Here is a 14,481-nt window from a genome sequence, read left to right on the forward strand (position 1 = left end):
ACCACCGATACACTTGGCATCCATGACTCTGTCTAATCCTGCCTTGAAGCTATCAAGGCTGTCAGCTGTCACAACCTCTTCTGGAAGTGAGTTCCATAAACCAACGACCCTCTGGGTGAAGAAATATTTCCCTTGTTTTGTCCTCACTTTCTTACCTATGAGCTTTAGGGAGTGCCCTCTAGTCCTAGTATTGTGTGATAAAGAAAAGAATTTTTCTCTATCCACCTTTTCTATCCCATGCATGATTTTATACACTTCGATCAAGTCACCCCTTAAACGCCATCTTTCAAGGCTGAAGAGACCAAGGCGTTGCAACCTGGTTTCATAAGGGAGGTGCGAGCAGTCTTGGGCCTTCCAAGAAATGCCCACATCTCACCATCACTCCGCGGACTGCATTGGCTACCGATTAGTTTCCGGGCACAATTCAAAGTGTTGGTTATGACCTATAAAGCCCTACATGGCACAGGACCAGATTATCTCCAAGACCCCCTTCTGCCGCACAAATCCCAGCGACCGGTGAGGTCCCACAGAGTTGGCCTCCTTAGGGTCCCATCGACCAAACAGTGTCGGTTGGTGGGACCTAGGGGTAGAGCCTTCTCTGTGGGAGCCCCGGCCCTCTGGAATCAACTCCCCCCAGAGATTCACACTGCCCCCTCCCTCCTTGCCTTCCGAAAGAGCTTAAAAACTCATCTTTGCCGCCAGGCTTGGGATTTTTAGATCTTCCCCTGACCGCCTTACGTATGACTGCTGAATGTGTGGTTAATAAGTTAATTGTTTGGTTAATTTTTTTTCTTTTAATTGTTTTTAAATAGTAGTATTAATTGGATTACATTATTGTTCTGTTTTTATGTATGCTGTGAGCCGTCCCTAGTCCTCGGAGAGGGGCGGCATCCAAATCCAAATCAATCAATCAATCAATCAATCAATCAATCAATAATAAAATAAAATAAAATAAAATAAAATAAATAAAATAATAAAATAATAAATAAATAAAATAATAAAATAATAAAATAATAAAATAATAAAATAATAAAATAATAAAATAATAAAATAATAAAAAATAAAATAATAAAATAAAATAAAATAAAATAAAATATAAAATAAAATAAATAAAATAAAATAATAATAAAATAAAATAAAAATAAATAAAAATAAAATGAAATAAAATAAAATAATAAAATAATAAAATAAATAAAATAAAATAAAATAAAATAAAATAAAATAAAATAAAATAAAATAAAATAAAATAAATAAAATAGCTGAGAATCGGTGAAATCTCGCATGTGAAAGCATTGTCCCATGAGATTTCGGTTGCTGTGCAAGCGCAGAAGGGAGACCTTATGCCACCGGGAGTGTGTACCGGTAGCGGCCAGTAAGTGAAACCCTCGCCTGCCCAGCTTCTACGTAACAGCTGCCTCTAAATCCACATTTCAAATGATCCTAGTCTCATCCAGTGGCTTTCTCTCAGAGACCCTCCACTCCGTAGAGCGTGATAGAAAAGATGTAACACCTGACAAGTTTATGTCGTGAGTCGTGACTGCAGAAGACATTTGGAAACAGCCAGCTGCTCCTGAAAAAAGGACAAACGTCTCTTGCTATTATGAAGTTCTTCCTAAAATCATTTCAACCCACTGATCCTTGTCTTGCCACCTGCAGGAACAGTAATTGGCTCTGTTCTTTGTCCTTTGTGTCAGCCTACCTCACTTATTGAAAGATGATTACCAGATTATTATCACTTTCCTTTAGGCTTACCTCTACAAGCTAAGCGCAGCCAACTCTTTCCGTAGTTTCTTATACAGTTTGAATAGTGAGTCAGAGGAAGCCATTGTGAAGATTATGGAATTTAAAACAACAACAACAACAACACATCTAATTATTTATTTTGTGCATTGCGCTATGCAATTTCTGATCTTATTCTTTGGATTCATATTGGTAGATAATGTACAAGGTGGTGACACATTTAGTTTTGATATTAGTTTAGTCTTTGTGCTGCTGAGTTACCCATATCATTAAATTTTATTTTATTTTATTTTATTGGATTTGTATGCCGCCCCTTTCCGTAGACTCGGGGTGGCTAACAACAGTAGTAAACAGCATATGACAATCCAATATAAACAGTTAAAAACCCCTATTGTAAAACCAAACATACATACAGACATACCATGCATAAAATTGTAAAGGCCTAGGGGGAAAGAGTGTCTCAATTCCCCCATGCCTGGCGGCAGAGGTGGGTTTTAAGAAGCTTACGCAAGGCAAGGAGGGTGGGAGCAATTCTAATCTCTGGGGGGAGTTGGTTCCAGAGGGTCGGGGCCACCACAGAGAAGGCTCTTCTCCTGGTTCCCGCCAAACAATATTGTTTAGTTGATGGGACCCGGAGAAGACCCACTCTAGATGTGCTACAGTTTTTAGGACAGAAAGTTCTTAATTCATTTGCAACAGCCATGACCAGATCTGTTTTTCTCCCCTCTCCAAGCACCAGTGTGTGAATCTGAGATTCTTCATGATCATCTCTAAGGGATAGAATATTATTTCACAAGCACAGCTTTGGTTGCATTTATATTTCAGATTTTCGTATTACTCATTCTGGCGTCTGCCGGCCTGGCTATTGGACACACTTATTGGGAGCAACAAATTGGCAATTCTTCTTGGTACCTCTATGATGGTGAAGATTATTCCTCTCAATACCGCGGCTTCCTTAACTTTTGGGGCTACATCATTGTGCTTAACACCATGGTTCCCATATCCCTCTATGTGAGGTAAGAAAGACAGGATCCTTCATTATAATTTGAGTATAAACTTGAAGTTGTTTTAATAAGTCAGGTTTAATAAGGTTCCAGTTGTCATTTGAGGGATAGTAAATATTTATGTGTGGATAGAAACATAGAAGATTGACGGCAGAAAAAGCTCTCATGGTCCATCTAGTCTGCTCTTATACTATTTCCTGTATTTTATCTTTGGATGGATCTATGTTTGTCCCAGGCATGTTTAAATTCAGATACTGTGGATTTACAAACCACTTCTGATGGAAGTTTGTTCCAAGCACCTACTACTTTTTCAGTAAAATAATATTTTCTCACGTTGCTTCTGATCCAACTAACCTCAGATTGTGCCCCCTTGTTCTTGTGTTCATTTTCCTATTAAAAACACTTCCCTCCTGAACCTTATTTAACCCTCTAACAAGGGGTGGGCTGCTGCCCGAATGGGTGGGAACACAGTGGGGTAGCGAAAATGGAACTCCACCCCAGAGCACCCAATTTGCACTGAAGGATGTTGAAAGAAAATGCATAAACCATGCCCACAGTGTGGTAGTAAAAGTTTTGGTAGCCCTTCACTGCCTTTAACCTATTTCAATGTTTCGATCATGTCCCCCTTTTCCCTTCTGTCCTCCAGACTATACAGATTGAGTTCATTGGCAGTTCTGTGTTAGCAAAAACTTCAGAAGAGAAGGATTTAGGGGTAGTGATTTCTGACAGTCTCAAAATGGGTGAACAGCGCAGTCAGGCGGTAGGGAAAGCAAGTAGGATGCTTGGCTGCATAGCTAGAGGTATAACAAGCAGGAAGAGGGAGATAATGATCCCGCTATATAGAGTGCTGGTGAGACCACATTTGGAATACTGTGTTCAGTTCTGGAGACCTCACCTACAAAAAGATATTGACAAAATTGAATGGGTACAAAGAAGGGCTACAAGAATGGTGGAAGGTCTTAAGCATAAAACTTATCAGGAAAGACTTCATGAACTCAATCTGTATAGTCTGGAGGACAGAAGGAAAAGGGGGGACATGATCAAAACATTTAAATATGTTAAAGGGTTAAATAAGGTCCAGGAGGGACATGTTTTTAATAGGAAATTGAACACAAGAACAAGGGGACACAATCTGAAGTTAGTTGGGGGAAAGATCAAAAGCAACATGAGAAAATATTATTTTACTGAAAGAGTAGTAGATCCTTGGAACAAACTTCCAGCAGATGTGGTTGGTAACTGAATTTAAACATGCCTGGGATAAACATATATCCATCCTAAGATAAAATACAGAAAATAGTATAAGGGCAGACTAGATGGATCATGAGGTCTTTTTCTGCCATCAGTCTTCTATGTTTCTATGTTTCATGAAGTCTGTCCTGATAAGTTTTATGCTTAAGACCTTCCACCATTTTTGTAGCCTGTCTTTGGACCTGTTCAATTTTATCAATATCTTTTTGTAGGTGAGGTATTTTTGTAGGATGGTATTCTATGACATGACTGCCAGGATGACATGGGCAGTCATAAAATATTGCATCTTACCAATTGTTGTTGTTGTTGTTGTTGTTGGAAGAGGAAGAGTTTCTGGAAGAGAGGAAGGGATAGAGAGAGTACATTATTTTTTCACTGCAGTTGATCCTGAATCTTAATACAGTATTATGGATTCCAGATTCACTGGCTGGACAGGACTATCTCTGCATTGATACCTTCATCAATGGAGGTACATCTTGTCCTTTAAGCAGGTCTAAGAGATGGTCAACCATTTTGGTTGGGATTGTACAAGATGCTAAGCTCAGGAAGATTTAACTTGGTTTAATTTTATTTTCAAGAAACCTTTTTTTAATTAATTGAATGCAAAAAGCAAAAGAGAAAATATATAAAATTATAAAGAAAAGAGGAAAAAGAAAAGAAACAAAGATACACAGGGCATATATTCACAGACCCACTTTTGTTAATTTTGTAAATCAAATCCACATTTAACATATTGTACAAATACAGTTACAAGATGTTGCCTTTATTCTCTTTTTTCTTTGCATATCAAAATAATTAAAGAGAAGCAGAAAAGTGTGTTCCTTTTCTGATTAGGGTGTGAAAATTGGCAGATAGCACTTAGACTTAGATACTGCTTCATAGTACTTTACAGCCCTCTCTAAGAAGTTTACAGAGCCAGCATATTTCCCCCAACAATCTAAGTCCTCATTTTCCAACCTTGGAAGGATGGAAATCTGAATCAACCTTGAGCTGGTAAGAATCGAACTGCTAGCAGTTGGTAGAATTAGCCTGCAATACTGCGTTCTAGCCACTAATTATTCCCCAGGGTTACAGTATAATTAAAATAGCATATGCCCCACTCCCCAAGTGTCACCGGTCACATTGTTCAATAAAGTCAATTGACAGGCGTCTTAGGCACTCCCCTGTTTTCATCCAACACCTGCGGGGACGACCTTGGTTCTCAAGAGAAAAATCAGTGTTTTGTCTTGCAATGCATTGCAACCTCCTCTCCCTTCCCCATACAGTGTGGCAACCAAAAAGCGTGAAAATAATCTCAGTCCGATTCAGTTTGGAGTTGACAGGTCATTCCTTAGTACGTCTGTAAAACTCTGCAATTCTTGTTCAATGTTTCCTGTGCATTGAAGTTCTGAAAATTGGATAATCTTTGTGGTTTCTTACTCATTAGTGTTGAAGTTATCCGTCTGGGCCAAAGTTATTTTATCAACTGGGACTTGCAGATGTATTATCCAGAGAAGGATACACCTGCAAAAGCAAGAACGACCACTTTGAATGAACAGCTGGGACAGATCCACTATATCTTCACAGACAAGACAGGCACATTGACGCAGAATATCATGACCTTCAAAAAATGTAGCATAAATGGACAAATCTACGGTAAATCTAGTTTTTATTATGAATGATTACAAGACATTCATGGTGTGGAGGGGAAAAAACCCTAAATAATTGATTGCTATGAAAATTATATTGAAAGTATGTTCCTTATCAAATTAAGAAGATTTGAGGATTAAGCGGCATGCCACAAAAATAAATCCCCCACCTTGCCTTTCGTAAGTTGTTGAAAACTCACCTTTGCCGCCAAATTGACACCCCACCCCCCAACTACTGTTTTATGTATGGTTTGATTGGGTTGTGTGATTATTTTATTAATAAGGGTTTTTAAATTGTGTTTTTAGATATTGGATTTGTACATTGTTTTATTGTTGTGAGCTGCCCCGAGTTCTCGGAGAGGGGCGGCATACAAATTTAATAAAAATAAAATAAAGATAAATAAAAAGATTGCTTGTCACCAAGATAAAACAGCTGTGAGTGAAGGTAATAGAACATTAGGCAAATGAATGTAATAATTTACAGTATGGCAAGACCAGATGGTAACTCTGTAAACAAGAATTTCCCTTTCTCCTGGAAACCCTCAATAGAAGAATAGGTTGATCTTCCAGATATTTTTGCCTATGTTCACATGGAGCTGCAGCTGGAAGATGAAATCGCTAATAACCTTGACTCAGCTGTGCAAATTCCCATCAGGGTTTGTTTCTATGCATCTCTGACTTCCTATGGTACTCTTAGAAACACAGGGTTGAAAGAGAGAGATTCTTCTGATAAGACCAAATAGTGCTTGCACCAGATTTGATGTTTTATTCTGCCTTTCAGGAGACTGCAGGGATAAAACAGGCGAAGTGCATAATTGTTTAGAAGTAAGTATAACAATTTTTCTGGTTTTTAAATTACTGGAAATAAAATTGAAAATAGAGTAAAGTGATGCAAATTTGGTGGACCATCTAACTAGCCCTGACAAAAATGATTTACAATTTACAAGGATTCAAGGAAGCCATAGATGATGACAATAGTTTTGCTACCTGCACTAGGTATCTTTGTGGGATTGAATATGGCAAATTTAAAATGGGTTATCATTTGGCAAATTTGAGCCCGTGCATATTTTTCTGTTAGTGGATTATTGATGATTCCCAGTTCAATAAATCATAGTACAGGCAGGAACTGCTTATGTTTTATTTCAGATTTAAATTAATGAATCCAGCCCACAGTGTGCTTAGACCTGGCCCACGGGGCCTCCCTGAAAACAATGAAGGCAATTCTTTCAAGGGATTAGTCATTATTTAAAATAATGCCTATAATTACCATGGGGGCAGCCCCAGCCCTCTGGAACCAACTCCCCCCAGAGATTTGTCGCCAGGCATGGGGAAACTAACACACACCCCAATTGTCAAGGCTGGTGCATAGTTTGATTGGTTGTGTGCTTATTTTATTTTATTATAAAGGTTTTAAATTGCATTTTAAAATTGGATTTGTACACTGTTTATGCTGTTGTGAGCCGCCCCGAGTCTTCGGAGAGGGGCGGCATACAAATCTAATAAATAATAATAATAATAATAATAATAATAATAATAATAATAAGTATGGATCAAAGACATCGCAATCCCAGGGGACAGCAGAATTGAGGACAAGCAGCTAGAGAAATTAGTGAAATACGAAGATCTAAAAATCAAGCTGCAACGACTCTGGCATAAGCCAGTGAAAGTGGTCCCAGTGGTACTTGGCACGCTGGGCACAGTGCCAAAGGATCTCAGCGGACATTTGAAAACCATCGGAATTGACAAAATCTCCATCTGTCAATTGCAAAAGGCCGCTTTACTGGGATCGGCAAACATAATTCGCCGCTACATCACGCAGTCCTACGTGCTTGGGAAGTGCCCGACTGGTGATGAAATACGAAATCCAGCATAGTGATCTCGTTTGCTGTGTTGTACTGACATAATAATGATAATGATAATGATAATGATAATGATAATGATAATGATAATGATAATGATAATGATAATGATAATGATAATGATAATGATAATGATAATGATAATGATAATGATAATGATAATGATAACGACAACAACAACGAAAACAATAACGATAACAATAACAATAACAATGTGTTTTCTTTTTTGTAGCAAGTTGATTTAAGCTGGAATATGCATGCAGATGGAAAACTTAATTTTTACGACCATTACTTGATTGAAAAACTTAAAACTGGGAAAGAGACTGAAATTCGGCAATTCTTCCTGCTCCTGGCAATTTGTCATACAGTGATGGTAGATGCTAGCGATGGTAAGTTCTACCTGGCGTGATCTGATATACTCCTACCTTTCCCCCCCAAAATAAGACCTATCCCCCAAATAAGACCTAGCATGCTTTATGCACGCGCCTAACATAAGCCCTACCCTCAAAACGAGCCCTATTTAAAAGCTGGTCACCTGTCCTTTCCCTCTGGTTGTTTGGTTGTTTGCAGTGTCGTGGGCACAAGCTCCACAAGGAAATGGAACTGTCCCGTATGCCCCGTATCAGCTTATCTCAGAGCCAGTAGCGAGTTCCTACCGGTACAGTTGTCGCCATCGTAGCGGTAGTGAAAATTAAGCTGCCCATGCAGCTCTGCAGCTCTGGCAGTGTGTGTGTGCGTCCTAGCGAGGTTTTGTTTCTGTGCCTGCACAGGAAGCAAAATCTCACAAGGAGATGTATGTGTGTGAGAGAGAGATTTCGGTGATTATTTGCTTCTGCACATGCGCGGAAGCAAAAAAAATCACTGAAATCTCACTGAATCACTGAAATCTCAACACAAGAGCACACAACAGATTTAAACTTAATATTAACCGCTGCAAACCTGACTGTAAAAAATATGACTTCAGTAACCGAGTTGTTGAAGCATGGAACTCATTACCGGACTCCATAGTGTCATCCCCAAACCCCCAACTCTTTACCCTTAGATTATCTACAGTTGACCTATCCAGATTCCTAAGAGGTCAGTAAGAGGCGAGTACAAGTGCACTGGAGTGCCTTCCGTTCCCTGCCCTATTGCTCTCCTATATCTCCTATACCTTTCTTCTATTCCTATATTTCTTCTTCTATTCTTTCATTGATATGTTCTATTACTATATCTTCTTTTCTATTCTTTTTAGATATATTTTACTATGAGTATCTCCTCTATAACCTTCATCATGTATTTTACTATGTGTATATAGATATATACCCACTAAAACCCTCATTGTGTATTGGACAAAATAAATAAATAAATAAAAATAAAATGTATGCATCACCTCGTGAGATTTTGCTTCCTACGCATGCGCAGAAGCAAAATCTCTTTCAGATACATGCACACAATTAGAGATGTGGATCAGCACACACAGCGCACCGGTAGAGCAAGCCCTGCCTGCTCAGAGCCCCCACATCCAGGTGCTGGTGCTGAGGCCACGCGGCGTGGTAGGTGTTGGGGTGTGGAGGGCCTGGCTTTGGGGACCCTGAGGTAAGCCAGTGCAGGGCATGTGGTGGAAGTGGAAGTGATGTGGAAGTGATGTGCCGGTGTCTGGAGGCTGTCAGGGTCTTGATGGGTGCCAACAGACTCAATCCAGAGAAGATGGAGTGGCTGTGGGTACTTCCTCCCCAGGACACGTCCATCTGTCCATCCATTACCCTGGGGGGGATTATTGACCCGCTCAGAGAGGGTCCGCAACTTGGGTGTTCTCCTCAATCCACAGCTAACTTTAGAGCACCATCTTTTGGCTGTGGCAAGGGGGGTGTTTGCCCATGTCCACTTGGTCCACCAGTTGTGGCCCTATTTGGACAGGGAGTCTTTGCTCACGGTCACTCATCCCCTTATCACCTCGAGGTTCGACTACTGCAATGCTCTTTACATGGGGCTACCTTTGAAGAGTGTTTGGAAACTTCAGATCGTGCAGAATGCATCCACGCGAGCAATCGTGTGCTTTCCTAGATACGCCCATATCTCGTCATCACTCCGCGGACTGCATTGGTTGCTGATCTATTTCCGGACTTAATTCAAGATATTGGTTATGACCTATAAATCTCTGTATGGCATAGGACCAGAATACCTCTGAGACCACCTTCTACCGCACGAATCCCATCGTCCAGCAAGATCCCACGGAGTTGGTCTCCTTAGGGCCCCGTCGACCAAATAATGCCAGCTGGTGAGACCTAGGGGAAGAGCCTTCTCTGTGGGGGCCCCGGCCCTCTGGAATCAGCTCCCCCTGGAGATTTGCACTGTCTCCACCCTCCTCGCCTTCCGAAAGAGTTTAAAAACTCATCTTTGCCGCCAGGCCTGGGGTTTTTAGATCTTTCCCCCCAACCAATGAATGTTTTTAGTATGATTGTCGAATGAATTGTAATGATAGTTTTTTAAATTAGAATTTTAAGGATTGTTTTAATGTATTTATTAATTGGATTGTTTATTACTGTTTTCTGTTTTTTGTATACGCTGTGAGCCGCCCCAAGTCCTCGGAGAGGGGCGGCATACAAATCCAATGAAATCTAAATCTAAATGTGGCACAGCTCCAGCCCCCTGACCTCGTAGTGGCAGCACTGTCGTGCCACATAGCCTCCTGCCCCACCACGAGCCTCCCATACCGCCCCGAGTCTTCGGAGAGGGGTGGCATACAAATCTAATAAATACAAATACAGTAGTACCCCTAGATACAAGCATAATTCGTTCCATAAGGGAGCTTGTATCTCGAGGCAACTCGTATCTGGAACAAGTTGTTTTCCCCCTCCGAGATAACCAAAAGCAAGGTTTCTTGCGCCACCTAGTGGACGCTCGGCTCGTATCCCGAATTTGAGCTTGGGAATAGAACAGAAATGTCTCTCCCCTCGTGGCTCGTATCTTGAAATACTCGCATGTAGAGCAGCTCGTATCTAGAGGTTCTACTGTACAAATACACGGGGGGGGGGGGAATAAGACACCCCTAGTGCTTATTTTGGGGTCCAAAAGACAACAAGACTGGAGAAACATGGTATTTAATATGCACTTTACATTGCCAAAGAATCTTATTTGTTTATTCATTTTGAGCAAAATGAAGAAATCACTTCATATTTGTGACACTGTGTTTCATTTTCAAAGTCTCTCATATCTTTATTTGTCAAACGTAAACCTCATTGAAAGGAACACCTGACCTACTATTACAGATATCGCTATCACATGATCAATGGTGGGCCAATATTTGCAGTGCCAAGAAACCATTTTGCTTACATTTGTGCTCAGGGCATTCTCATTTCGCACAATTTTCCACTTCCTAAACTCTAGTCTATATTAAACAAATTTATCTTGCTTATCAGCTGAATCAGAAGCATGCGTGCTTGCTTGCATAAAATCCTTTCATTGCTTCTCAGTCAGTCCTATATGAGGTCTTTAATGGACTATGATTTTACAGTTTACCTGAACGAGAAACAGTTAATTAGGTTTGGAATAAATCCTATTATTGAACCAACTTCGAGATTGGTTTAACGGCAGTGAAGATACTGGTGGTCCTTGACCAGTGTTGGCGAACCTTTTTTTCGAAAGCACACGTGTATGTGCCCACACCCATGACCTATAAAGCCCTTCATGGCACCGGACCAGATTATCTCAGGGACCGCCTTCTGCTGCACGAATCCCAGCGACCAGTTAGGTCCCACACAGTGGGCCTTCTCCGGGTCCCGTCAACTAAACAATGTCTTTTGGCAGGACCCAGGGGAAGAGCCTTCTCTGTGGCGGCCCCGGCCCTTTGGAACCAACTCCCTCCAGAGATTAGAATTGCCCCCACCCTCCTCGCCTTTCGTAAGCTCCTTAAAACACACCTCTGCCGTCTGGCATGGGGGAACTGAGATATTCTTTCCCCCTAGGCCTTTACAATTTACACATGGTATGTCTGTATGTATGTTTGGTTTTTATAATAAGGTTTTTTTTAGTTATTTTAGTATTGGATTAGATTGTTACATGCTGTTTTTATCATTGTTGTTAGCCGCCCCGAGTCTACGGAGAGGGGCAGCATACAAATCCAATCAATAAATTAAATTAAATTAAATTAAATTAAATTAAATTAAATTAAATTAAATTAAATTAAATTAAATTAAATTAAATTAAATTAAATTAAATTAAATTAAATTAAATTAAATTAAATTAAATTAAATTAAATTAAATTAAATTAAATTAAATTAAATTAAATTAAATTAAATTAAATTAAATTAAATTAAATTAATAATAATAATAAATTCAATGTGCTCCACACCCCTGCATATGTGTGCGTGAGTCCCCTGGGCTGCCCTGCCCACACACATGTGCATACAACCCCCCCTTCCTTGCTACCCCAGTAGGCCTGTTTTTCACTCCCCTCCCCATGCTGGGAGAGGTGCCCTTGCGCCCCTCCCTTTAGGCACGCGAATGACAAAAGGTTCTCCATCACTGCTCTAGAAGGTCCTATATATTATTCTATTAATATATACATGTGCACAATGAGACAATCTACATAAAGCTGGTGTGATGCACTACTAGTTCAGGCACTATTTTGGCCTGTGGAGAATCATATGCAATTCCTAACTTTTTTTTTTGAGTATAAGTTTTTTTATTTTTCTGCACCTTAAAACATACATAAATGAAAACACATATATCATCATAATCAATCATATCTAAGAATACATAAGTGTGTCTATATTTTAACAGCAAATATATCTAAAAACATCTTACATAATAAAGTAAGATCATGCCAAACCAAGCTCATATCATTTTTCAACATCATAACCAAATCAGTGGACCAACACAACGCAGTAGACATCATATACTTGGATTTCAGCAAAGCTTTTGATAAAGTTGACCGCAATCTCCTAATCCTCAAATTAGAAAAAAATGGGGTAGGTTACAACACATGCAGATGGATAAACAGTTAGCTGTCCAACCGTACGCAACGAGTTGTCCTCAACGGTTCCAAATCTACTTGGAAGAAGGTAGGCAGTGGGATACCAAAGGGTTCCGTCCTGGGCCCTGTACTCTTCAATATTTTCATTAATGACCTGGACGCGGGAGTAGAAGGGGAACTAATAAAATTCGCAGACGACACCAAGCTGGCAGGGGTAGCCAACACCCTAGAGGACAGGCTCAAAATACAGAAAGATCTGGAGAGATTAACACTATGGGCCCCCACTAACAACATGATGTTCTTAAAGAGTTCTTAAAGAACTCAGATCTGTCATTGCTACCCCCCTGACTGATTTGTTTAACCAATCCTTGTTAACAGGAGAAGTTCCTGAGGATTGGAGAATGGCCAGTGTTGTGCCTATTCACAAGAAGGGCAGTAGAGAAGAAGCTGGTAACTACAGGCCAGTTAGCTTGACATCAGTTGTAGTTAAAATGATGGAGACTCTACTGAAAAAGAGGATAAATCAGCATCTAAAAAACAATAACTTATTGGACCCAAATCAGCATGGCTTTACTGAAGGCAAATCGTGTCAGACTAATCTCATTGAGTTCTTTGACTATGTCACAAAGGTGTTGGATCAAGGTGGTGCCGTGGATATTGCCTATCTGGACTTCAGCAAAGCCTTTGATACGGTTCCACATAAAGAGCTGATAGATAAATTAGTGAAGATTGGACTTAATCCCTGGATAGTTCAGTGGATTTCAAGCTGGCTGAAGTGTAGACATCAGAGAGTTATTGTTAATGGCGAGTATTCTGAGCAGAGACAGGTTACAAGCGGTGTGCCACAAGGGTCTGTTCTGGGTCCTATTCTTTTTAATATCTTTGTGAGTGACATAGGGGAAGGTTTGGTAGGGAAGGTTTGCCTATTTGCTGATGACTCTAAAGTGTGCAATAGGGTTGATATTCCTGGAGGGGTCTGTAATATGGTAAATGATTTAGCGTTACTAGATAAATGGTCAAAGCAATGGAAACTGCAGTTTAATGTTTCCAAATGTAAAATAATGCACTTGGGGAAAAGGAATCCTAAATCTGAGTATTGCATTGGCAGTTCTGTGTTAGCAAAAACTTCAGAAGAGAAGGATTTAGGGGTAGTGATTTCTGACAGTCTCAAAATGGGTGAGCAGTGTGGTCGGGCGGTAGGAAAGGCAAGTAGGATGCTTGGCTGCATAGCTAGAGGTATAACAAGCAGGAAGAGGGAGATTGTGATCCCCTTATATAGAGCGCTGGTGAGACCACATTTGGAGTACTGTGTTCAGTTCTGGAGACCTCACCTACAAAAAGATATTGACAAAATTGAACGGGTCCAAAGACGGGCTACAAGAATGGTGGAAGGTCTTAAGTATAAAACGTATCAGGAAAGACTTAATGAACTCAATCTGTATAGTCTGGAAGACAGAAGGAAAAGGGGGGACATGATCGAAACATTTAAATATGTTAAAGGGTTAAATAGGGTTCAGGAGGGAAGTGTTTTTAACAGGAAAGTGAACACAAGAACAAGGGGACACAATCTGAAGTTAGTTGGGGGAAAGATCAAAAGCAACGTGAGAAAATATTATTTTACTGAAAGAGTAGTAGATCCTTGGAACAAACTTCCAGCAGACGTGGTTGGTAAATCCACAGTAACTGAATTTAAACATGCCTGGGATAAACATATATCCATTGTAAGATAAAATACAGGAAATAGTATAAGGGCAGACTAGATGGACCATGAGGTCTTTTTCTGCCGTCAGTCTTCTATGTTTCTATGTTCAACATCAACAAGAGCAAAGTCCTTCACCTTGGTAAAAAAAAAAACTAGACACACATACAGCCTGGGAAAAACCCCACTTAGCAGCAGAAACTGCGAAAGAGATCTTGGTGGATAATCAACTAGACATGAGCCAGCAATGTGCAGCAGCCGCCAAAAAAGCCAACACTATCCTAAGCTGCATCAACAGGGGGATACACTCTCCAAGACCAGGGAAGTATTAATACCACTCTACTAC

General features: G+C 40.1%; 1 protein-coding gene across 4 annotated transcripts in view; it reads left to right on the plus strand.

Annotated features, from left to right (window-relative positions):
- ATP8B1 (ATPase phospholipid transporting 8B1) overlaps window positions 1-14,481 on the plus strand; it is a 134,354-nt gene that overhangs the window by 80,418 nt on the left and 39,455 nt on the right. For all 4 annotated transcript variants that reach the window (XM_070743503.1, XM_070743502.1, XM_070743504.1 and 1 more), the window contains 4 exons: window positions 2,566-2,756; window positions 5,419-5,627; window positions 6,402-6,445; window positions 7,712-7,868. In XM_070743503.1, the coding sequence (XP_070599604.1) occupies window positions 2,566-2,756; window positions 5,419-5,627; window positions 6,402-6,445; window positions 7,712-7,868 (601 nt within the window). The remainder of the gene's footprint in view (window positions 1-2,565; window positions 2,757-5,418; window positions 5,628-6,401; window positions 6,446-7,711; window positions 7,869-14,481) is intronic.

The sequence above is a fragment of the Erythrolamprus reginae genome, chromosome 2, assembly GCF_031021105.1.
Source record: "Erythrolamprus reginae isolate rEryReg1 chromosome 2, rEryReg1.hap1, whole genome shotgun sequence".
In the NCBI taxonomy this organism is placed as follows: domain Eukaryota; kingdom Metazoa; phylum Chordata; class Lepidosauria; order Squamata; family Dipsadidae; genus Erythrolamprus; species Erythrolamprus reginae.